Source organism: Delphinus delphis, chromosome 14 (assembly GCF_949987515.2).
Source record: "Delphinus delphis chromosome 14, mDelDel1.2, whole genome shotgun sequence".
Taxonomy (NCBI): Eukaryota; Metazoa; Chordata; class Mammalia; order Artiodactyla; family Delphinidae; genus Delphinus; species Delphinus delphis.
Window position 1 is genome coordinate 51,387,823 of NC_082696.1, and position 25,929 is coordinate 51,413,751.

Consider the following 25,929-nt stretch of genomic DNA (forward strand, 5'->3'; position numbering starts at 1 on the left):
GTACTTGCTTTTTAGATTTTTTGGTTCTCTGCTATTTTTACCATACTGTTTCATTTAAATTTCCTACACGCAGGACTTCCCTGGTGGCGCAGTGGATAAGACTGCACTCCCAATTCAGGGGGCCTGGGTTGATCCCTTGTCAGGGAACTAGATCCCACATGCATGCCGCAACTAAGAGTTCACATGCCACAACTAAGGAGCCTGCATGCCACAACTAAGGAGCCCTGGAGCTGCAACCAAGGAGCCTGCCTGCCGCAACTAAGGAGCCCTTGAGCCTCAGCTAAGGAGCCCACCCACTGCAACTAAGACCCGGCACAACCAAATAAATAATTTTTTTTTTAAATATAAATAAATTTCCTACACGCTAACTTCGTTTGTGCCATTGAAATAAAATTGCAGTATATTACATTTATAAAAAAAGAAGAAATACGCATCTGTTCCTGTTTTATTCAGTGCTTTTTTCCCATCAAGAATAGGAGTTGAGGGCTTCCCTGGTGGCGCAGTGGTTAAGAGTCCGCCTGTCGATGCAGAGGACACGGGTTCGTGCCCCGGTCCGAGAAGATCCCACATGCCGCGGAGCGGCTGGGCCCGTGAGCCATGGCCGCTGAGCCTGTGCGTCCGGAGCCTGTGCTTTGCAACGGGAGAGGCCACAACAGTGAGAGGCCCGCGTACTGCAAAATAAAGAAAGAAAGAAAGAAAGAAAGAAAGAATAGGAGTTGAATTTTGTCAAATGCATCTTTAGTATATCTGGAGAGATAATATGGTTTTTATCTAGGTTTATTAATATGATATTAACTTCACATATTTTAAAATCCATTCTCAGATTTCCAAAATTAAATGCTATCATTTATTCGCAATGTTTTATGAAGCAGTTTACGCACTGTTTCTCCCCAAGTGGCTTTTTGATTATTACACAATACTATGTTGCATATTTGTAACTGTTGCTATAAGTGAAACTCTCTTTTTGTTTAAAAGCATGTAAAATTAAGTTGAGAATTTGATCTGACCAATGGGTTGAAGATTCCCTTCAACATGGTGAAAGAGGTGGGGCTAAATCTAAGATCTTTTTTTAATGGTGTCTAAGTTTTCTTATTATTTTTTATTTTGTCCCCAAATAATGGTGGAAGGAGAAGGATTGTGGTATGGGCGGCAGGAAGTAAAGTGTTTGAGTTAATTAATCCTTCTGGATGGGTTCTAGTTAGTTTGAGGTTTCAAAGAAACACCGTAAAATGAGCATCATTATGTATATCGCTTCATCATTCTTGTCCTCAGAGAGCTAACTGCCTAAAGCAGAGCTGTCCACTAGGGTAGCCACCAGCTCCTTGTACCTATTGAGTACTTGAAATGTCACTAGTGATGTGCTGTAAGTGTAAAATATACACTGATTTTGAAAAGTTAGTGTAAAAAAAGAATGTAAAATATTATTAATAATTTTATATTGATTATATTTTTTATTTTATTATAGTAATATTTTAGATACATTGGGATAGATAAAATGTCATTAAGATTAATGTCACCTGTTTCTTTTCACTTTTTTAATGTAGCTACTAGCAAATTTTTAATTGCATATGGGGCTTACATTATAATTTCATTGGACATCACTGGTCTAGAGTCAGTAGGTATGTGTATGCTTATGCTTCCTTAAAGATACTACCATGATTTTCATAATGTAAAAAGATGAAATTAAATAAACTACAGTTATGTCTTCCCTTATCATCTTGTTTCTTCTTATGGGAATAAACTTTGATGAATAGTATGATCTAATCATACTCCATTGTAATGGGTTACCTTCTCTCTGATTTTTTCTATCTGCCTGCTTATAAGAGAATGCAGTTCCTTCACTATGCCCTTGACATTTTAACATAAGTTAAAGACAATAGGATTCTTGTGTTTTGGAATATTAGCACTTAATTAAGAACTGATATGAATCTAGAAGAGAGTTAGTTTGAAGGTCTAAGTTTCTAATTTTGCTTATAAGTATATTTTCATAGAAGTTCCCTAGCTCAAAATAAAATTTGCTTCAGCATTTCTTTCATTTTTTCCCAATTACCCTAAAAAAGCAGTTCCCACCTCCTTAGTTCTCTTTAGGTAGAGGTCAGGGTCAGCATCTTTTAGTTCTGTCTTGTTGCAACAGCCTGAGTGTTTTGAATAGTTCATTTTTTAATGCTTATTCTTCAAAAACCTAAACAAATTACTCCTCAAACCTTTTTAATCTTGGCTTTTGTTGCAATTTTTAGGAAAATCATATCACAGATGATATTGGAATATTAACTTGGAAGAAGCAGACTTTTCTCTCCCATGGTGCCTTATTAGCAAAGAGCTGCCAAGCTGCAATGGAATTAGCAAAGCATGATGCTGAGGTTCAGGATATGGCATTTCAGTATGGGAAGCACATGGCCATGAGTCATAAGGTATTTGCATACCCTTTCTATTTTTTCTGTATTTAAATAGCTAAAGTGATACACAAGAAACATTTTACCATTTAATGAACTGCTTTTATATCTCAAAAACTGTCTATTGAGTACATAAAATCTATCATTCGTGGTGGTTATTACATAATATAAACAGTACGATTGGTGAGTACTGTATAATTTTGATAGAAAGCTACAGCTTACTTAAACCATATTTGTGATGTTTGTCTCTTCTTACCACCTGAAAGGGTTCTTGAAAGAACTCTTGCAAATTATTAAATAACATGTAATGTTGTCAGTCACAAAATGGAAGAATATTTGCATTTTTGTTACAGTTCCCTTATAGTTCCTATGTAAAACAAACTGTGGAAAGTTAATGAAATTTAGAAATATATGGAGCAAAGTTGAAAGCTTTAATTCCAATAACTGATTCTTTTGAATGGGCATAATGAAATATAAAATGTCTCAAGATTAGCTGTTATTTTGTTACCTCCATGTATATGTAATTTTAAATTCCATTTAGTACGTATTTCTTAGATGCCATTTAAATAGCTCATAAGAAGGGGGAAATATATACAAAAATATGTAATATCTCCAGGTGAGTTTTTATGTCCTTTATTAAATCTTTGATTAATTTATTTATTATTTGATTATATTTATTAAATAAATATAATTTATGATCCTTACCGTGAACTTAAAAAGCAAAATAAAGGCTGCTGCCAAATAAAAAAGGAATATGAAAAAAATAAATAAATAAAAATAAAAAATAAAAAAATAAAAAAGGAATATGTTAGGGGAAAACTATTTTAAAAGTTTTTTTAAGATTATTGTTAATCATATGAGCTGTTCTTTTGCTTATTAAAGTACATCTAAAAACTGAGTTCCTTAAGCTTAATTTTTCACTGTAGTAACTGGTGCTTTCTGAATATGACTAAAACATGCCAATGTATATGCATTTCACTGATTTAACTCTTTTCACTACTCCTTCTAGATAAATTCTGATCTTCAGCCTTTTATTAAAGAAAAGACCAGTGACTCCTTGACTTTTAATCTAAACTCAGCTCCTGTAGTCTTACATCAGGAGTTTCTTGGAAGAGATTTGTGGATTAAGCAGATCAGAGAGGTAAAATGAAATTACTCTTATTTTAGGTACCAATAGTATTTGGTTGATTTTAAAACATAACTCATATTTTATGATGATCTAAGACTGATCAGCCATATGGAGCATATAGATCAGTCATATAAGAGCTTATTCATATAACAGGTAAAATTCTTAATTTATAATATACATTTTTGAGAGGTAAGTGTTAGTTAAAAGTTAGAGACTGTAGTACTGTGTTTTCTTATTATCTGAATTCATAGAATACTGCAATACAAAATCTGTGCCTGTGGTAAATACGAATTAACTCAGATGATTTTTTTTTTTCTAAAGGCTTTCAAAAATTGGGCTATGGTAATATGGTAATAGCATCACCCTTTAACTGACGGCAATTTCCCATATGTAGACTCTAGCACAAGCTGCAGAATTCCAGGGGTTCTGCCTGTCACTTCATTGGGTTATTTTAAAACAAACTTGGGAAAAAAAAAAAAAAAAAAAAACTTGGATCCTGAGTACTCAAGTTCTGAGGCATTATCAAAGCAAAAAAAAAAAAGTGTGGTTAAGTAAGAGGGGTAAAGGGACTTGGGTGAATTTTCTACTTTTTTGTGGGGGAAGGAAGGTATGGAAGATGAGAGGGAGCTTTTTTAGGTTTTTCTTAAATCCAGAAACTTTTTTGGGGTTTTTTAAATCCAGGTACAAAAAGTTCTTGCCTTTCTATCCAAAACTTCATGGAATTTATTTAACTTGGTGGTTCTAGTTGATTGGGTTAATCTGAGACTGGACTTGGGAAAGCAGGCACAGCTGAGGCGGAGGTAGATGGCACACTTCAAGTAGAGAGAGCCTGAGATATCTGCTTTTGGAAAGATAAGATTTTCCCTCTCCAGCCACTCCTCCCTAATAGATCTCAAAATACTTACAGCCAGCTTAAAATCCGTTATATTCACCAGGTAGAAAATGAGAGGATTCCTTTCTGGGGAAACTGTCAAACCCAGAGGAAAAGCCCTGCAGATGTGGACTTTTGGGGCTCCCTCAGTAAACATGCTGTAACCCTGGCCAGCTGCCTTACAGTGAGGTCCACCAGTTGACAAGCCTCAGAGTATCCAAGGGCACAGAACATCCAACTGAAGTAGAATAGCTATTAAAGGACCACTGGGCATTTGAAAGCAGCCTCTGCCGTGAAAGAACAAGTCAAAATCAAACTGATTAAAAAAAAAAAAAGGAGGGAAGTTAGAGGAAACAGAGGCAGTGCAAGGGGGAAAAAAGACATTTCCAAATGTACTACAATCAATATATTCAGTGAGATAAGATATTAAATCCATGAAATAAGAACAGGTGATATGTAAAAAAGGACAATTCAAGAATAAGAAATCAGAATTATAAAGTATAAAAATATGAAAGCAGAATTAAAAAAAAATTAGAAGAAGGGGCCTCGCTGGTGATGCAGTGGTTAAGAATCTGCTTGCCAATGCAGGGGACACAGGTTCGAACCCTGGACCGGGAAGATCCCACATGCTGCGGAACAACAAAGCCAGTGCGCCACAACTGCTGAGCCTGTGCTCTAGAGCCTGTGTGCCACAACTACTGCAGCCCATGCACCTAGAGCCTGTGCTCTGCAACAAGAGAAGCCACCGCAGTGAGAAACCCATGCACCGCAACAAAGCATAGACCCCCGCTCACTGCAACTAGAGGAAGCCGTCACGCAGCAATGAAGACCCAAGACAGCGAAAAATAAATAAATAAAATAAATAAATTTATTTTTTTAAAAAATCAGAAGAAGAATGGAAGATATTAAAAGAATCTCCCAGAAAATTGACTAAAAAGATAATAGAAAATAGAAAAGATAAGAAAATTAGAGGACCAATCTGAGAGATCTTATATCTATTATGAGTCCCAGAAAGAAACTTAATGAAAATGGAGGTGAAAAATTAATAAAGAATTAAAAGAAAAGAAAAATGCTAAGAAATGAAGGACCTGAAGGTGTCTCCAAATTGAAATGGCACTCTAAATTGTGAATTTTAAAAGACCTACACCAAGTGACATCATTATCAAATTTTGAAACAATGGGGATAAAGAAGAGATCTTAATACTTCCAGAAAGAAAAACCTACGTACAAAGGATCAAGAATCAGAATTGTCTTAGTAGTGACACTGAAAGCTTCAAGACAATGAAGTAATAACTTCAGCATTCAAAGAGAAATTGTTTCCAAATTAGAATTTTATGCCAGTCATATTATCAAGTGTGATGTTAAAGACAATTAAAGCATAAATAAAGTCTCAAAAAACTTAACCTCCTAAGCATCTTTTTTTAGGGAGCTGGTGATGTATTCTATCAAGGGAATAACCAAGAAAGAAAAACATGTGGAATTTAGGAACTAGGGCATCAGACATAGGTGTGAGATGATGGGAATTCCCAGGACAATATGAAGGGAAGAATAATAAACAACAACAAGAATGCCAACAATAAGAGAACTTACTTTGTGCCAACCACTGTTCTAATGAGAAACCTGAAGCAGAGAGAGATTAACTTGAGCACAGTCACACAGCACTGGTAAGTGGTAGAGCCAGGATGCAAACCCAGGCAGCCTCACTACAGGGCCCACATCTGTAAGTACAATAGCATGCTACATTGTCTCTCACCCATGCAAGTCCTAGGCTGATGGCTCTGCATCCAGGCTCAATTGGGACAAGAGGACAGAGATCTCCAGAAGTAATATCTCCAAGGGAACAATGGAACTGATGATCCCCTAATGTACTTGGCCATATTGAGAATTTAGGGACAAATTAATAACAGGAACATAGAAAGTACCAGTTAAGAGTAAGAGTACCAGTTACCACTGCTGCATAACAAATTACCCCAAAACTTAGCTGCTTAAAATAATCATTTTATTATGTTCATGGATTCTGTGGGTCAGGAATTTGGACAATGCACAGAAGGGATGACTGCTCCATGATGTCTGGGGCCTCTGCTAGAAAAACCCAGAGGCTAGAGGTGATTCAGTGATGCTGGGGACTGGAATCATTTGGAGTCTCCACTCACACCTGGCACCTAGGCTGGGCTGTCAAGAAAACCAGGCTTCTTAACAACCAGAGTATTCACACGTGGCTCCTCCACTTGGCTTGGCTTCCTCACAGCATGGCAGCCTCAGAGTAGTCAGACTTCTTTCTTGCCAGCTCAGAACTCCAAACACAAGTGTTCCTTCCAGCAAACAAGGCAGAGGCTGCATCTTCTTTTATGACCAGCCTCTGAAATCACACGCCATTTTCATGATCTCCTATCAAAATAGTCACAAGCCCACCCAGAATCAAGGGGAGGGGCTGTATACCTCACCTATCACTGGGAACAATTTCAGAGAATTTGGGGCCCACGTTTTTAAACAGCCACATTAAACATATGATATGAAATGAGGCAGTTCTTAGGTGTAGTGAATAAATTTTTAATGTATAAGAAAGAAAATGTAATCATAATACTTAACATGGCTTAGAGGATAATATTTATATAGCATAAAAATGTAAATACCAAATACTGATTTAAACCAAAAAGTATAATCACTGGGGAGAGGGTAGTGGAAAGGAATGTTTTTGGTCACGTAAGAAATGTAATTATTCCTTTTATCATAGGATCAATAGATAATGTCTTAAAATTTAAAAATCAAGAAAACAGTATTTGAAGATAAACAGAAGAAACAGCTAAAGTGAGGGAAATGAGACAAAGTCTGGAGAGTGCTAGGATATTTTGTTAGAAGTCTTGTGTTATTAGACTCTTTAAATACTATACATAATTTAAACCTTTGGTTTAAAAGTTTATATACTTTGCTATAGTAATTGCACTCTAGTAACGTATCCCAAGAAAAATAACAGAGATGTGGGCAAAGATTTACATATTAAAATATGTAGTAAAATACTAATTATAAAAGGAAGAAAATGAAAATTGATCCATTTGAAAATAGAAAAAAGTTAAATGAAGTATAGTACAATAAAATATTACACAACTATTGAATATTGTATTATGAGCATTGTGTTTGTGTGTGTTTTGACAGCTGAACCAAAAATGTATATACAGATGGTGTTAGTGGCTCTAATTGGATTACATTAGAATACATTGCAGATACACATTTTGGTTGAAAAGATCCAGCTAAATATGTTAAATGAAAGCTATCGGGGCTTCCCTGGTGGCGCAGTGGTTGAGAATCTGCCTGCCAATGAAGGGGACACGGGTTTGAGCCCTGGTCTGGGAAGATCCCACATGCCGCGGAGCAACTGGGCCCGTGAGCCACAACTACTGAGCCTGCGCATCTGGAACCTGTGCTCCGCAACAAGAGAGGCCATGACAGTGAGAGGCCCCCGTGCACCGCAATGAAGAGTGGCCCCCGCTCACCGCAACTAGAGAAAGCCCTCGCAGAGAAACGAAGACCCAACACAGCCAAAAATTAATTAATTAATTAATTAATTTTTTTAAAGAAGAAAGCTATCAAGTCTCCGTTGGCTATTCACATATATACATATATATATATATATGTGTGTGTGTGTTTGTGTGTGTGTGTGTATATATATATATATATATGAGCAGCATAGATATGAATTTTAAAGAAGCTTCACAGAAAAGGAACATATTTAACTCTTAGTGTCTTTGCAAGCATGCAAAGTTGTAAATATAGACTACATGAGAGTCCAGGATTTCCTAAACAACTGGTGAAATATTCCCAAATCATTATCTTCAATTTGATTTTCAGTTCAAAGGGATATCCTTTCCAAACAGCCTATGCCTTAGGCATTATCTCCAGTAAATTAAATAGATTTTGTCCAGAGGTCAGTAAACTGCCAAGATGACACCCATGAGCAGACGAGGTTACATCCTCCAGCCTAGGTCCCCTGTGATCATCTCTAAATCCTCATCCTTCAGGAAGAACTGGCAGTTTATTGCCCACCTCTCAAGGCCCCACCAGACTGCTGTGATTTGCTCCATGGACTTCGGGCCCTTCTCCTTATATCTACATGTCTGAGTCATGAACAGGGTCACAGAAGAAGAGAAGGTGAATTTGTCTGAAGCAAATAAGAAATTTAAGAAATCAGTTTCTGTCATGCAGGGGGCAACATTTTTCAGATTAAAGACTCCTTACTTGAGTTTATTTTAATTTTCTAAATTTTATTCATGTTTATATAAAGCTCTCTATAATAATGATCTTGTTCTGTGGACACTGCCTAGTCAGGGTTAGGGAACACAATTTGCATAACACTTGAGAGGGACATTCTATCCTGAATCTCAAGGAGGCTGCTTATTAATCCTGAAATTAGTTCTAGTGCTCTCTTTCCAACTTTCTGTGATACTTTTCTCCTCTGCATTTTTGTAAACCTTTCTTCTCCTAGGTTTTGAATTTTATTGTAAGATCCTTAAGGATCGTAGTGAATTTACCTTTGAATTACCAATAGTCCTGTATAGTAACTTACTTGGAATAGTCATCTAATTAGTATTTGTCAGAAAGTGTGTGTGGTGTGGTCTTCGGGGGACAAAACTGGTGGCAACCTGTTCTGTTAAATAGAAAGAATCAAGTTGGTATAGCAGAAATGGTCCATAGAGGACCAGGATTTGGAAGACCTGTATTCCAGTTTGGGCTCTGCTAGCATCTGTTTACCTTGGTCACATTCTTTAACATCCTTCTTATTATTTTTTTTGCAAAATGATGGCATTGAACTAGATCCTTTCTAAGGTCCCTTTCAGCTCTCAAATAAATCTAAGAAATTTCTTTAAATAATCTCTTAGGCAAGAGATGCATTATAAGAAAATATTTATCTCTATTAGAAGCTAAATACTGTCTTTGACACTTAGAAATAGAAAAGTCTTGCTCCCAATGATGGAAGACAACTATGATTTGTTATTATCACATGTAAAATTATAGACAGGTTTGTGTCCCATCTCCCTTTTGATTTCCTGCTTAGGGAGAGTGAGAATTAATGACCGGAAAGGAAGGGAAGAGGGGATCACATACCCTTAGCGCCCATTCAACATCACTGCGAAGCCAAGAAGCACAGCACCTCTGGAATTTTTCATATCAGGCCCTGCTACCCCCTCCAACTTCCCCGTCCTCCCCAAATCTTAAGATCGGATAGCTGTCTTCCATTGCACCCTCAGGTGTACGCACACTATGCACTTTCGTAAGAGGCAGTTTAGAGCACCAGGCCAGACCAGAAACAGATGAAAAATATTTGTTAAGTAATGTCTCCATACTAAATTCTACAGATCCCTTCCTACCTTAATTTTAAATTTAAATTTATAGCTGCTGAAAAATAATGATCAGGTTAAAAATACTGATAGTGAATGGGTGATTCACCCTAGGGAGGTGAAGTCATTACTCAGCTATCATTTTGATTCCGAATAAAAGAAGGTAGAATCCTTCAGAGAACCACAGAGCTCTGACTCTCTCAGGGAGTCCAGGGGCTATTGCAGGTCAGCAAACTTTATTTTTAATGATCCTTCTAGTTTTCTGCTGCCATTATAAGTCACCTGAAGAAATAAGAATTATGATTATTTTTTTCTTGGCTATTTCTGAAAGTATTGAAATGTCACTTAGGCTTGTGACATTCTGCCACTGTCATAACCATCCACAAAATACCTTAAGTGAACTACATATTACCAGTGCTAAACTATGACTCAGTTGTCCCTAGATATCCTACTTTTCCTTCTTATTCAAAAAGTGAAACAAAAATTGCTAGGCAAGGCTGATGTGCATGAATATAACACATATATATTCTTAAACAAAAGAGAAAGTGCACATTCAGAGAGTTCTCATGAATGCCACATGATATTTTTCTAATTATTTAAGTTATTTTGAGTTGTTTCAAAAGGAATAATACTGACAACATCCTCTACCATAGAGGGTGTAGAGTGTGGGCATTTGAAAGGACTATATGAGACCACAAAGACTATGAAATGGCTCTAACTATCTCCTAAGTTAAAATATTTCTTAAGATTTTCTGAGCACTTAAGGAAACAAAGTGCTTGACTGTAGGAGATACAGCAGTAAATTGCCTGATGGTTGTCTTGGCCTTGTTAAGAGAAGCACACAAATATAAGGAATACTGTAATTGATGCCAGTGGGGCAGCTCAGAGGAAAAAGAGTTTGAATCCTGTTGGAAAAGTCAACAAAGGGTTTGTGAAGTAAGTGATGTCTGAGATAGTCCTTGAAGAAGATCTTGACAACAAAGATGGGAATAAGGGCTTCCTACACAACAGAAACCATGAAAAAGGGCTGCAGATGGGCAAGCATGCAGTGTATTCAAAGAAAAAAGAAGTATTATAATTTGGATGGAAGGTGAAAAACATGGGGCATATAGGGATAGATGAAGAATTGCCAAAATAGTACATAATGACTATACTTAAAAGACTTTGGTTCAAACAAAAACATGTATAGCAATATTTACAAAAGCCAAAAAGTGGAAACAACCCAGTGTCCATCAAATGATGAATGGATAAACAAAATATGGTATATCCATGCAATGGATTATTATCCAGCCATAAAAAGGAATGAAGTATTGATACATGTTACAACATGACAAAAATGTTCTGGAACTAGATAGTGGTGATGGTTGCACAACATTGTGAATGTATTAGATGTCACTGAGTAACATAAATTCACATTTATGTTATGTGAATTTTACGTCAATTTAAAAAAAAGGATTTTGGGATGTTTGTCTTTAGAAAATGAACTTGATTCAGAAGTCATGGAGCAGAAATTGAAGTTTCTGAGCCAGGTATTGTCAAGGTTTGAAATGTGTTTTAGAGAGGTATATCTAACTACGTTATATAGAATCAGAAGAACAAGGAGATACTATAGAAAAGGAGATCAGTCAGGAGGTTGTGAGGAATCTGTTCATAAGTACAGGGAAAAAGTCCTAATCAGAGTATTGGCCATGAGAACGGGAAGGTAAGGAGGTTAGGTATAAAATTCACTTCAGAGAGAAAATATATAGGACCTGAAAACTGATATGATAGGGAGAACCTGGCAGATGTCTACTGGGGAGAGGTGGTCAGAGGCCAAAACGAGGATTTTGAACTTGGATAACAGAAAGAATTGTGCCATAGATAAAAACAGGAAAGTGAAGTGGGAACATTGGCATAAGTTTGGTTTTTGACATGGTGGCTTGAGATACACTGTCAGGGTTGGTGGACATCACCTTGGGACCTGGCCACAGGAGGAAACAGCTCAGTTCTTCTGTCAGCCTCATTTCCTTGCTCATGGCTTTCTGAGATCTGGGTAGATTTTTTTTTCTTAGTCAAACTGTAATTTTATATTTCACGTCTCTTCCGGATTCCAAGAGTGCATAGTAAGGAAAATGGATTGTAAGTGATAACAAGACTTCTGCTTGAGGGAAAAAAAACGGGGCTGGAGGAATCAGACTCCCTGACTTCAGACTATACTACAAAGCCACAGTAATCAAGACAATATGGTACTGGCACAAAAACAGAAATATACATCAATGGAACAGGATAGAAAGCCCAGAGATAAACCCACGGACCTTGGGTCACCTTATTTTTGATAAAGGAGGCAAGAATATACAATGGAGAAAAAAAGCCTGTTCAATAAGTGGTGCTGGGAAAACTGGACAGCTACATATAAAAGAATGAAATTAGAACACTCCCTAACACCATACACAAAAATAAACTCAAAATGGATTAGAGACCTAAATGTAAGACCGGACACTATAAAACTCTTAGAGGAAAACATAGGCAGAACGCTGTTTGACATAAATCACAGCAAGATCTTTTTTGATCCACCTCCTAGAGTAATGGAAATAAAAATAAACAAATGGGACCTAATGAAACTTAAAAGCTTTTGCAAAGCAAAGGAAACTACAAACAAGACGAAAAGACAACCCTCAGAATGGGATAAAATATTTGCAAACGAATCAGTGGACAAGGGATTAATCTCCAAAATATATAAACAGCTCATGCAGCTCAATACCAAAAAAACAACCCAATCCAAAAATGGGCAGAATACCTAAATAGACATTTCTCCAAAGAAGACATACAGATGGCCAAGAAACACATGAAAAGCTGCTCAACATCACTAATTATTAGAGAAATGCAAATCAAAACTATAATGAGGTATCACCTCACACCATTTAGAATGGGCATCATCAGAAAATCTACAAACAACAAATGCTGGAGAGGGTGTGGAGAAAAGGGAACCCTCTTGTACTATTGGTGGGAATGTAAATTGATACAGCCACTATGAAGAACAGTATGGAGGTTCCTTAAAAAACTAAAAATAGAATTACCATATGACCCAGCAATCCCCACTACTGGGTGTATACCCAGAGAAAACCATAATTCAAAAAGACACATGCACCCCAATGTTCATTACAGCACTATTTACAATAGCCAGGTCGTGGAAGCAACCTAAATGCCCATCAACAGACGAATGGATAAAGAAGATGTGATACGTATATACAATGGAATATTATTCAGCCATAAAAAGGAACAAAATTGGGTCATTTGTAGAGACATGGATGGATCTAGAGACTGTCATACAGAGTGAAGTAAGCTCAGAAAGAGAAATACAAATATCGTATATTAATGCATATATGTGGAACCTAGAAAAATGGTACAGATGAACTGGTTTGCAGGGCAGAAATAGAGACACAGATGTAGAGAACAAATGTATGGACACCAAGGGGGGAAAGTGGTGGGGGAGGGTGGTACTGGTGGGATGAATTGGGAGATTGAGACTGACATATATACACTACTATGTATAAAATAGATAACTAATAAGAACCTGCTGTACAAAAAAATAAATAAAATTAAAAAGAAAAGTGATAACAGGACTTCTGAACAGAGAGAGATTTATCATGTAAATGATAAAAGCCCCCTCCCCTTTTTTTAATGGGTTACCATAGCCTTCTGCATCTGTCTATTTCTTCCTCTTCTCGCATCAAACCAAAGGAAGAGAATACGAGAAAGTTAATTCCATGGAGATTGAAATTTGCCTCCAAAAATTAGCTTTCCCTGGTGAAGGAGATGGTAAAATCAGGTACCCAAGTTCTGAAGGGTGTTCACTTCTTTGCAGATGCCTTCTGCGCTCTCTTATTAGTAGGTAAGAATGGTCAAGATAGCAAAGAAAAGGCTTGCCGTGTTCCTTTATATTCTGACACCTTTCCAGCTCCGTAACTGGAGAGCCCAGCAAGGATTGCTTCTCCTCCCAAACCAAACTTAGCTAGCTGGCTGCTTCAACTTGGGGGCTAGCAGATCTAGTAGATATCTGATTTGTGACCTTTTAAAATCCTCATACACTATACCCAAACAATTTTGGGATGTGTCCTTTCTCCGTTCCTCTGTCCACCAACAAATCTCACATATATATACTAAACTCCACCTCTTAATACCAATGCAAATGCAAGGAGAGTTTGTTTTCAGTAAGACATGTTTTCTCTAAAGAAATTGATGATATTTCTTCCAGTACCAAGGCAGACCTTTAAAATATCATTATTTTTTTAATATCATTATTTTTGTAGCCACCAATATGATATTTTACTCAAACAAGAATCATTAGTGAATAATTGGTTAAAACAATTAGATGAATGGTTAGTAGGGAACTGAATATTCACAGGGACTCAAAGCACCCTACAGATTACTTATTGAAGACAAAGGGAGGAAGTGAACAAACTTAGTCTCACCAGTAACGAGACAACTGATATTGTATGACTCCTGATGTAATGGAGAAGTGTTCAGCATCATCTATGTAGGAGTCTTTTCAAAAATATTTTAACCTGAATCTAATCATGTGAAAACAATTAGACAAGTCCAGGAGAAGGGACATTCTGCGGGGCAACTGACATGGATTCTTTTAAAAAATGCCATATTATAAAAGAAAAGGTGGTGGTGTGGAGAATGTTGTAGAATAGAAGAGATTAAAAAGCCGTGACATCCAAAGGGAATGTGTGATTTTTAATTTGATCTTGGATTGGGATAAACATAGCTCTAAAGGACGCTACTGGTTGGACCAGAAATTTTGAATACGGACATTATCTTAAATACTATAGTAAACGTTAAACTTGTTGGATGTGGTCATGGGTTTGTAGTTATGTAGGAGAACACCATTGTTCTTAGGAGATAGATGCTGACATATTTAGGGATGAGATATCATTATGTTTATAATTTACTCTCATATAGTCAGCAAATGATCATCTAGAGAGAAAGCAAAGATGACAAAATATTAGCAACTAATTAATCTAGTTGGAGGGCAAATGGGTGTTCATTATGTTCTTTCAACTAAAAAATTGGAAAGAAAGATAGTTTTTCTTGAAGGCTGAAGAAGAGAATCTTATTTTTTAAGTTGTTATTCTAAAATATAGCTGGTAGCATTGGGGAAGAATAACATGATAAGAAGAGATGATCAGTCTCTAGCAATTTCTGCACTCCCTGCTGTGGAATATTAGTTTTCTGCTTTTAGAAAAAGGTTTTTCCATATCCAGTTTTCAAGTCCAGATAGCAGTAGTTAGAAATTGGAAGCAGTTCATTTATGTCATCCAATCCTTCTTTGTTACCTGACTTATAAAAAAGCATTTGTTTCTTAAAGTAAAAGACCACATTGTACATCCATTACTTACCAACAGAGAATCTATCTGCCTTTGGTCTGCAGAGACTGGTATATAAACCTTTGGAATTAATCCCTCTGTGCATCCTCTCAATCAGAGCACTGGCTTTGTTTGCTTTGGTGTAGAATATTGTTTTACAGCGCTCACTGTAGCTGTCAGAGGAGGCCTTCAATGTCATGAGCACTGGCACACTAGCTTGTCTATTTTCACATTTTTTAAGATAAAACAAGGTTCAAACCACACATTCTCTGTGAACTGCTAAAGACTGGGAAAAATTACTTTCTTTTCTCATGACCTGGATTGACAAGGAGCACACCTACAGGAGGCAAAAGATGAGTGAATCCCTTTTAAAGACCCAAGTAATGAAGCCCTCAGGGAATCGCCGTGTGTGGCAGAATTTACAGTGGTTTCTGGAGACGAACAGTGTGGCAGGAAGAGGTTCAGGACTGCCAGCTATTGAAATACAGTCTGCATTTATTTTATATCAGCCTATTTTGGGCCCCAGTGAGGAAGTTATTTTAATATCTTGCTCTGCTAGAAATATACATGGTAAGTGGTAGATGTCAGAAAAAGAGGGTAAAGTTACAGCACTCCATTCTCCTTGAGACTTACGGAGCTTATATAGTTGTTCTCTTTGAAATAAACACTGATGCATACAGAGCATAAATTGAAAAGGATGTTAGACATAGTCCACACCACTGATCCTCAGATGACTCAGAATTCAGGGCTAGAGTATTAAGGATCTGCATTTTTAATAGGCTACCCAGGTGATTCTGATACAGCCAGCCCAGCATTTGGGGATGCCTTTTCTGACCCAGTACTCTTACTTTACAGATAAGAAAATGAAGACCCACGTAAAAATTTAAAATTACTTGAGGTATTAACCTATTATGGGCTAGAAACCATATTTTCTGGCTCCCGGCATATCCATTTCCTAGGAGGTCACAGTGCCTCTTAAAGTGGTCATAGTTAAGAGCTTAGGCTACCTGTTTCCCTCCGTAGCAGGGCCTACTTACCACCTGAGGCTTGGGGGAGTACATTTGAAATCTGAGGTCTCCTGACCTCCAGTCAGGCTCTTTTCTCTTCAATACACTGATACCAAGGTTGAGGCACTCAATTACTCTAAACCGCTGTATCTGTGAGAAGGCTGATAGATGATTCTTTTGTTCTATCCTTTTGTTGTTTGAGTTTCATGAATTCTTAGAATTTATTTTCTATAGATTCCCTTCTTCAGTCTACTTCTAAATAGAAGTTGAGTAATAAAGTCAAAATATGGTACTGTTCAATACGAGTAAAAATTATCTGTAAGGCACCAGGTAGTGGCTCCACATCAACTGCATACTGACTGAATCTAAACACCCAGCTTTCTTAGAACTAGGAGAGAGTAATAGGAACTTTGCTTTGTAAGTTTCCTGAATAAATGGTACATAACCAACACTTATTAAGAAAAAGCATTTATCCATTTATTCATTCATTCACCAGATATTGACCATCTACTATCTACAAGCACTGATCTAGACATGGAATACTGTTATGATCAGGAGAGAAAATGTCCATACTCTCATGGAGCTTAAGTTCTAGAGGGAGATTGTTTGTGAAAACAAGACTATGCAACCCCCAGAGGAAGATTTTTACTTGTTCCGTTCCTGGCTGTGTCTCCAGTGCCTGAGCAATACCTAACACATAGTAGGTGCACGATGGACAATTACTGAGTGAATGAGCACCATCAGATGAAACAGAAACTATAGCCCCTCCCAAATCAACTTTTTTACAAAAAGAAATAGAATTTGGTAATGTTCAATGAGAAATATTACTTACGTAGGGGATTAAATCATTTACATTTGTTTCTAATTTGCTTTATTTTGTAAACTCTAAAAGCTTTTTGTGAAAAAATTTTTATATCAGTGTGTACTTTCAGGCTTGCCTCTGGCATATATAGATACTAACTCACATAGCAGCTGGAAATATATACCTATAAAGATCTAAATATTTATAGTATTTTGTTTTATAAAATAAATGATACTTTTCTGTACAAGCTAAAGCAGTCAAGGGTGAAATGGTTTCACAGGACTGGAATGTTTGTTGTGATAAAATAAAAAGGACATTCAGGTGAGCAGCATATCAGCAGTTACAGCCTGTTCGGGTGGTAATGGCCGTGGTAATCGTGCTGTCATTTTATGTAGGCTTCTAGTCTCAGCTTTCAAAACGTTTAAGAGCTGGGCTTCCCTGGTGGCGCAGTGGTTGAGAGTCCGCCTGCCGATACAGGGGACGCGGGTTCTTGCCCTGGTTCCGGGAAGATCCCCCATGCTGCGGAGCGGCTGGGCCTGTGAGAGCTGATGTTGAACAAATAGGGATTTACATACATGGCGTTTCTTTGCCGTCATCCCCAGCAAAGTATATCTCCACTGGGTGAAAGGGGGTGGCCAAGCTAGTAATACAAAATAAAGTGAGAAAAATAAATAAATACATAAATAAAGTGAGAAGGTTTGAAAATAGCTTGTGATTCTGTAAAAATATTGAATCACTATATTGTACACCTGAAACTAAAATAATATTGTAAATCAACTATACTTTGATTTTTTATAAAAGGAAAATAGCTTGTAATTGATTAAGCACAAGTACTTCAAAATAATAGAATTCTCTAAGATGATTAGTTTATAAACAAGGTATGTGATGAGACTACTCCAGATGTCTTTATCTGTAAACAGCATTATAGTTACTGTTACTACCTGAAAAAACTGATTTTTTTTTTTTCTGAGACAATTGGGGAAACGGCTCAATACATCCAAAAGGAAAAGTCCACCTACATCATTGTAAATTATAGTTTCTCGGCACTTTACACTGCAACCTCAAGATATGAAAGGTACTCAACTTTCTAACTTTCAACAGATACCACTTTCAACACTTCTACCATGTCGTTTGTGTTAAACACTGTAAGGTGAGGATGTTGAAAGTGCAAGAATGAAGAGGAGGTGGTTAGAACAGAAACAAGACTGAAAGTAGTGAGGACATGGCAGATGTGTTTCAGGAATGAGTTGTTTGACAGTAGGAATCATTCCACAGGGGTCCTAGTTTGTGTGCATCATTGGAAAAGTACTGTGCCTGAGCAGCCCATGCTGATCAGCAAGAGACAGGGAAAGGATGAACAATTGAAAAGGTGGAAAACTGGTGACCACAGGATCAGCCTCCATGTCAGATATCCCTTAACCTAAAATGAATTCGAGAGACAGCTGAGAGTTTGAGAACTTAAAGACTAAGCATATTGTGAAATGCTGCTGCTGAAATTTTGGTCACAAGCCATGGATTATTCATGAGATCAAGGCCAATTCATACTTGTACAATATGAAAGTGAGTAGCTAGGTCATGAGTGCACTATGCAGACGTGCTCAGGGGCCCCACACTGCTCCTGCAGAAGTTATAGTGCGGGGAGAGAGATTTCAGTGTAGACAAAACTGTTTTATCTTGGGAAAAGATGTCCATAGACAAACAAACAAGTAAATATGAAATCTCTGAGCAGAGAGAAGAATGAGCCTGGTTTTAAAATACCTGCAAGAACCGATTCTCATTCCTGTTGGTATATTGCATCTCAGGACTAATTCAAACCCTTCTTAGTTCACTGAAACTCCTAGATCCCCAAAACATCTTTGAAGAGCAGATTGAACCACGAATTCTTTTTTATAGTATATTGGTTGCAGAGGCCTTTTGGTTCATTGAAAGTGTACAAGTCACAGTTTTAACTGAGTCGTTTGTGATAGTGCCAACAGCTGTACATGAGCAGTGTCTTATTAGAAGTTGCTTTTTATGAAAATAAGAAAAACAAAATGCAGGCATCTTTTGGATAAATTTTTAAAAGATTATAAAGAAGCGAGAAGAGTCAGGATTAATGTTATAAAGATCTCATTTTCTCTCATGAAAGTAATCTACCCACATTTATTATCTGTATAGTGTCATTTTGGACTCAGGAACAAAATGGTCTCAAGACCTAACCTGTTCATAAGTTGAAGGGCTCTTGCTCTGTGCAGAGGTGTCAGGAGAAGTTTGTTCTGAAGTCCACAAAAAATGAGCTTACCTACCAGCAAATACTAACACATTGGTTGTCTCTATTATGTTCAGATTTGATACATACACTTTTGAGTATATGTTTTCATTTTAAGTTGTTCTTTAATAACTAAAAATAATTTAAAATAAAATTTGACCTCATACAGGATGTCTCCTACCTCCAGCTTTCTTCCCTCTCCTCATCCCTGGTGACAGTGGGATGGAGGTGAGTGTCTTTTGGCATGATACAACATATTAAAAACTATGCCAAAGCAAGTGGAAAACTTGACCCCATAGATTACTAATTGTAGAGAAGGAAATATGTCATTACAGTGGAACCATCTGATAGTCACCACTTTAACCAAGTGATCAGATTTATAGCATTATTAAGAGTAGGACAGCCTGACATTTGGTGCCTTCCACATTGATGCAATATGAAGTATATAATATTCCATGTAAAATATTCTTGCCAAAAATGTTTAACCTAAACCTAAGCAAGCTTCTTCAGACCCAACTTCCAGTTTGTAAGCACACAGGGACAAGTTAAATGACACAATGAAGAAATAATGTAACAAATCCAGAAAGAGAAATTTTATACAACAGCTGCCCTGGTCTCCTCAAAAAGTCAATTATTTTAAAAGTTAATGATTTTTATTTTCATTTCTTAAAAAACGGGGAGGGGCTAGTCTAGATTTAAAAGGCGAAACAGACATAAAAACCAAGTGCAATGTGTGAATCTTGATTAATTCTAGTTTGAGAAAAAAAGCTAAAATAAAATATATTCTTGGGACAGCAGGAGAAATTTGAACATGGGTTGTATGTCAGATGATATGGCATTATTGTTAGTTTTTTTAATTTGAAAGTGATCATGTATGAGATGTCCTATGCTTATGAGTTGTGTGCTGAAGCACGAAGGGGTGAGAGGTCATGGTGTCTGCCACTGTCAAACCTAGAGTGTATATGTGTGCTTGTGGTACTGTTCTTACAACTCTTCAATATGTTTGAGAGTTTTATTTATATGTATACACATACATATATATATATATATTTCACTATATACATATATAGAGACAGAGAAGGGGAGAGGTGAGGGGGGAGAGAGTTGGCATTCTTTGAGAAGCAAAAGTTATAGAAATACTAAATGATTTTTAAAGAACTAATTAATTTCCCCCTTTTTTCTGTTTTAGGCTCAACGGAAGGGAAGATTAGACTATGCTAAGGTAGGTAGATTTTGTACCTTATACACAGTTTTATACACTTCAGTTTGACGCTTGGTTTTTGTTTATATTTGAAAGGTCAAAAGAGAGTCATCACATTCAAAGCTGATTAGCAGGTAAAATAGGATTCATTTAATGATAAGCTTATTTACTGAATGCCTGCGTCATTCCAGACACTGTTAGGTGTTGGAAATACAAGAGTGAACCAGATCAACTCTTTCTTTCATGACATTTACAAGCTAGTGGGGGAGATGGGTAACTAATAAACAACTAAATGGATGCATAATATAACGGCAAATGGTGGTAAGTGTTGTGAAGAAAAACTGGGTAAGCACCAACCATTGCTGGAAAGAGCCTTTGGACTATGGAAAACAACTTTTAGCATCATCAGCTAATACCTGGGAAGCACCATTCAGGGCAGATTTGGATTTCTAAAGGCAGTATTTTTCTTATCACCTGTGGGGCTTTTGAAAACATACATGCCTGGGTTAACACAGCATAATACCCTCTTCCACCAACGTCAAAATCCACTGGTGGGCAGAGCAAGGCGGGGGCAGGATGGAAGGGTTTGAAAAAAGACTCCACAGATAATTCTGACACACAGAATTGTCTGTGGGGCTTCCCTGGTGGCGCAGTGGTTGAGAGTCCGCCTGCCGATGCAGGGGACACGGGTTCGTGCCCCGGTCTGGGAAGATCCCACATGCCGCGGAGCGGCTGGGCCCGTGAGCCATGGCCGCTGAGCCTGCGCTTCCAGAGCCTGTGCTCTGCAACGGGAGAGGCCATAACAGTGAGGCCCGCGTAGCACAAAAAAAAAAAAAAAAAAAAAAAAAAAATGCTGTGGGATTTCAGATTTCAGTGCACCGGTGCAAGCCTATGAACACACTTGGGTCACATTCTGTTTTCTCCTGAGGAACAAACGGAATATTTTAGCAAGTGTATGGGATGCATACAGCTGCTTGGCTAAAGGAACATGCTAACCATCTGGTTTTCACAACAGTCAAGAATAGCCAGAGAGTGAGCACACCTGCACGCCAAAGACAAGGAGGGAGAAGTGGGACCTGTAAGGGCTCTGCTTGCAGTGGGACAACCAAAACCCTCAGTGATCTCTCCAGGGCTGATCCAGAACCTTGTGCTCTCCTGACAGCCCCGGAGTGCACACCCCTGGCTGCGTGCCTTTTCCTTGCCTGAAATGCAGGTCCTCCTTTTCTCTATCTCACAAACTTTTGCATTCTTCAAGAAAAATTAGATTAATAGGAGCACCTCTAAACTGAGGACTTCTATATCTGTCACTGTATCTTAGATGTCTACTTGAGCCTGATACCAAAATGGTCTCCCACAGGCTCAAAGTGTCTTAAACTGAACTCAGCATCTTCCCAACATCTCTGGACCCTTTTTATTTTTTAATAGACTTTTATTTTTCAGGGCAGTTTTAAGTTCACAACAAAATTGAGCAAAAAAGTATAGAGAGTTTCCATTACCCCCTGACCCCACACAGGCACAGCCTTCCCCACTACCAACATCCTGCTGCAGAGTGGTACCTTTGCTACAATCAGTGAACCTGCATTAATGCATCTTTATAACCCAAAGTCCATCGTTGACATTAGGGTCCAGTCTTAGTGTTTTATCTCTGGTCCTTGTTACTCATTCTGTCTCCTGATGTTGGCACTGTCATCCCACCAGTCAACCGTGTGAGAAACTTAGAAGTCACTCTCAAATGCTCTTACCCCCTCACCCCTATGTTCCATGACCAAGTCACATCAGTTTTATATCCTACATTTTCTTGAATCCAGCCCCTCCTCTTGATCTCTCTTTCATTGTTCATGTTGAGTCTCCTCATCTGAACCACTAGGAAGCCTACTGACTGGTCTCTATGCCTCTCTTTTGTCCCCACAGATCCATCGCCAGCCAGAATGTCTATCTAAACCACAAATCTGGTAGTGTCACATTCCAGCTTAAAACCTTCCTTGGCTCCATGTTGTCTATAAGGCAAATTCAGAGCTTGCTGGAGTGGCATATAAAGCACTGTGGTCTCATCCCCTGGAGGGACTCTCCAGCTTTGTCCCCTCCTACCCTGTGCTCCAGCGGCACCAAATTACATAAAACATACTGTTTCTATTCTCCGTGCCTTGACCCATGCTGTCCCCTCTGCTTGGAATGCAGCAGTGTCTCCCTTAATCTGGCTACCCCTGCCTCTTCTGTAAGGCTTAATGTAGGATCTTCTCCAAGAGGAAGTCCTTCCTGGTTCCCTAGGCTGGATGAGGTGCCCCATTCTCTAACACACTGTGCATCTCTCAGTCATTGCACTTAACTCTGTTATTTTATAATGACCATTTATGAGACAGATCATAGACTGTGAGCTCTTTGAGGGCAGAGACAGTATCTTTTTTTTTTTTTTTTTTGCGGTACACGGGCCTCTCACTGCTGTGGCCTCTCCCGTTGCGGAGCACAGGCTCCGGACGTGCAGGCTCAGCGGCCATGGCTCACGGACCCAGCCGCTCCGCGGCACGCGGGATCCTCCCGGACCAGGGCACGAACCTGCGTCCCCTGCATCGGCAAGCGGACTCCCAACCACTGCGCCACCAGGGAAGCCCCCCAGAGACAGTATCTTATTTGTATGCTTGGTGCCCAACACAGTGCTTGGCACTTGGTAAATGGTGAGTGAGTGAGTGAGGCCATAAGAAAATAGAAGACCCATGAAGTTAGTTACAGGAGATATTCTGGTATAGGGTTTTTTATTTCAGTCAAAGAGGAAAGGAAAGCTTTTGACACAAGTTGCAGGTATCAGCAGGGATAAGAAGATTGCTTGGGAAGGTTGTAATAAACTAGCTTGGAGATAAATGCTGGGATTTCACTGGGATAGTAAAGGAAATAACTTATAAATGAAAAAGTAAGGGAAATGACATCATGATTTGGCAATAGAGTGATTATTTATCATTGATGCTTATTTATGACTCAGAGAACTCCTTTAGGATTTCTTATTGCAGAAGCACCTGATAGTGGAAGAGACTGGAAGAAAAGAAAAGAATATGGGGCACAGGTAGAACACCCTGAACCGAGCAATGGCTCTGTTACCAACTCACTGCAAAATCTGTTATCAGCCACTTAACCTTTTAGGTCTTCCCTCAGTTTCCTTAGTATAAAAGGAGCAGTTTAGAATAGTGCTGTTCTACTCTTTAGGCCCAAATTTGAGAGGAGACGTTCTTTTTTGGGGGAGAGGGGACATTCTTATCTTGTGTACTACTGCGGTCCAGATTCATTCCTTCGTCCGCTTCATACGCCCAAGCACTGTGGATCTGATATTTAATGTGGGCGAGGTGCTGCGCTGGGGCTGACTACTGCCACAACCAGGACTGACTCAGACCTTCCTGTTGAAAGTCCACCTTTTCTCTGTTTTTTCTCTCTTTAACATGTATCATAATCTAAAATTATCATTTTTATTTAGTTGCTTGTTTTTTCTGTCTTCTTCCACTAAAATGTAAGAGCCCTGAAGGCAGGGCCTTCAATGGCCTTGTCCATGGTTGCATCGTCTGTACCCAGCACAAGCTTACATATAGGGGTGACAAATGCGTATGGATGAGTGCTGCATTGGTGCGATGCTAGGAGAAGTGCAGGACGCTAAGAGGTCTGGAATTGGGGTTTGTAGACTCAAATTAGCCATTTAAAGAGTATATTGACTATATAACACAGTCCATCCCAATGTTCAGTAGCCCTAAGGTTGCCTTCCCAAGTGCCCAGTGAGAATATTTCTCATGCCAATAAACAGAAACCCACCCTGCTAGGGTATGTGGTGCTGTGCTGATATTTAAGGGATCTAGGCGATTAACCCAGACCTATCATCCATACATAGACCCAAATCCAAGTACCGTGGGTAAAAACAATTATATCCATCCCTACAAGTGTCGGGGAGACGTCTGCAGGGTCCAGCGCACAGTATTGTCTCTTATGTAGCATATCATGGGTCCATGATATGGTCCTGGTGCTCATGCTGACTGATGCAGGCATCATGCTAGGCAGCTTAGGACTCCCCTGGTGGGTTTATCTGTAAAACTACTTTTTTTTTTTTTTTTTAATTTTTGGCTGCGCCAGGTCTTAGTTGCGAGCACGCAGGATCTTTGTTGCGGCTTGTGGGATCTTTAGTTGCAGCATGTGGGATCTTTAGTTGCGACATGTGAACTCTTAGTTGCAGCTTGCATGTGGGATCTAGTTCCCCGACCAGGGATTGAACCCGGGCCCCCTGCATTGGGAGCGTGGAATCTTACCCACTGGACCACCAGGGATGTCCCTCTGTAAAACTACATTTGAAAAACTCAATGGCCATTTCTGGAGAGTGTCATGAAATTTACTTATTGCTGGAGATTTCTTTATTTCCAAGTGGTGAGTGTTTTCTCAAAAGCCAAATTTTATCTGAAAAATCAGATTTTAAGAACCATAGAAAATTATTTTGACCATGTGCTCTATGGCTTTGTATACCAGCTCTCCAATTTTGTCAGTCTCAGAATGGCAAGGAAGCAGGGGAGAGGGCAGAAGTGACGATCAAAATCAGTCTCAGCTAGATCTCGAGAGTGCCTGTCGCATTCAGCAAAACAGTGGTCTGTCCTCAAACACTCAGAAAAGAAATTGAATTACTTCTTAATTGAGTTCCTGTGGCGATGAAGCCTGGATGTGAACGCTTTACACTGCTGCACTGCCTTTATCATCTAAAGACATCAAAGCACTCAGCAACTCTTCATTCATCAAGTCTCTCCCGCCTCGGGAAGGTGGTTAACACCAGCACAGGAGCACTCTACCTACCCCTGAAGCTCATCCACCCAGGGCTGGGCAGGACTGGAAGCTGTTGAACTGTAAGGCAATTCTACCCAGCTTCTAAAATGAAAAAAACAAGAAGTATCTTACTTACCTAGTTAAAACTGCAGAAGTTTTATTGGACAGAATGTAATTACCAGAAGCGAATTGTGACCCAAAAACTGGTGCCGACAGTTTTGCTCATATGCGCGATGCAATGGGGATCTTCATTACAGTGATTGGTCTGCAGCCCTGAGTGTGTATCTCTCATGGAATAGGGAACTAGTCCATGTTCCCTAGGTTTCTGGCCCCAAGCAGATTAAGTTCAGTGTTACAGGGAAGAGTGCCACCTGTTGAATTGTAGAAATTCATGGGCGTGTGTCAAGACCAGTGGAGAAGTTTCTCAGGCCACATTCACTCTTGGTTTGCTATGGTAACTAATATGTATGTCTGAAGGAAAACGAGCATGTTGACTACTCTTACTTAGAAAAACATCTACAAACGGCTGTGTATTTTCCCCAGCTGGGGCTGAGCGTATGCCGGTAGTTTAGCCTACTGCTACTTGAAAGAAGCATGCTGCTCAGAGACTGAGGCAGATGGTATTTTTACCACTTCAGGCAAAACACGGCACCTATGGTTTGGCTTTCTACAATTTTAATTTTTTAACACTTTCAAAAAGGCTGGCTTAAATATCTCCATCACAGAGATACAGACTTTTTCTCAATTTCCTGTTAATAATTGCTTCAGGTATGCAAATATGAATAAATATCACTTGGTCAAAACCAGACTCTCAG

At 38.6% G+C, this 25,929-nt stretch overlaps 1 protein-coding gene across 3 annotated transcripts in view; it reads left to right on the top strand.

Moving 5' to 3' along the window:
* The window catches only part of PDSS2 (decaprenyl diphosphate synthase subunit 2), a 254,894-nt gene that overhangs the window by 205,930 nt on the left and 23,035 nt on the right, over nt 1-25,929 (top strand). For 2 of the 3 annotated variants that reach the window (XM_060030148.1, XM_060030146.1), the window contains 3 exons: nt 2,238-2,411; nt 3,403-3,534; nt 20,324-20,356. In XM_060030148.1, the coding sequence (XP_059886131.1) occupies nt 2,238-2,411; nt 3,403-3,534; nt 20,324-20,356 (339 nt within the window). Of the gene's footprint in view, nt 1-2,237; nt 2,412-3,402; nt 3,535-4,981; nt 6,860-20,323; nt 20,357-25,929 lie in introns of those variants that run through there. The other variant, XM_060030147.1, reaches the window with a different exon arrangement.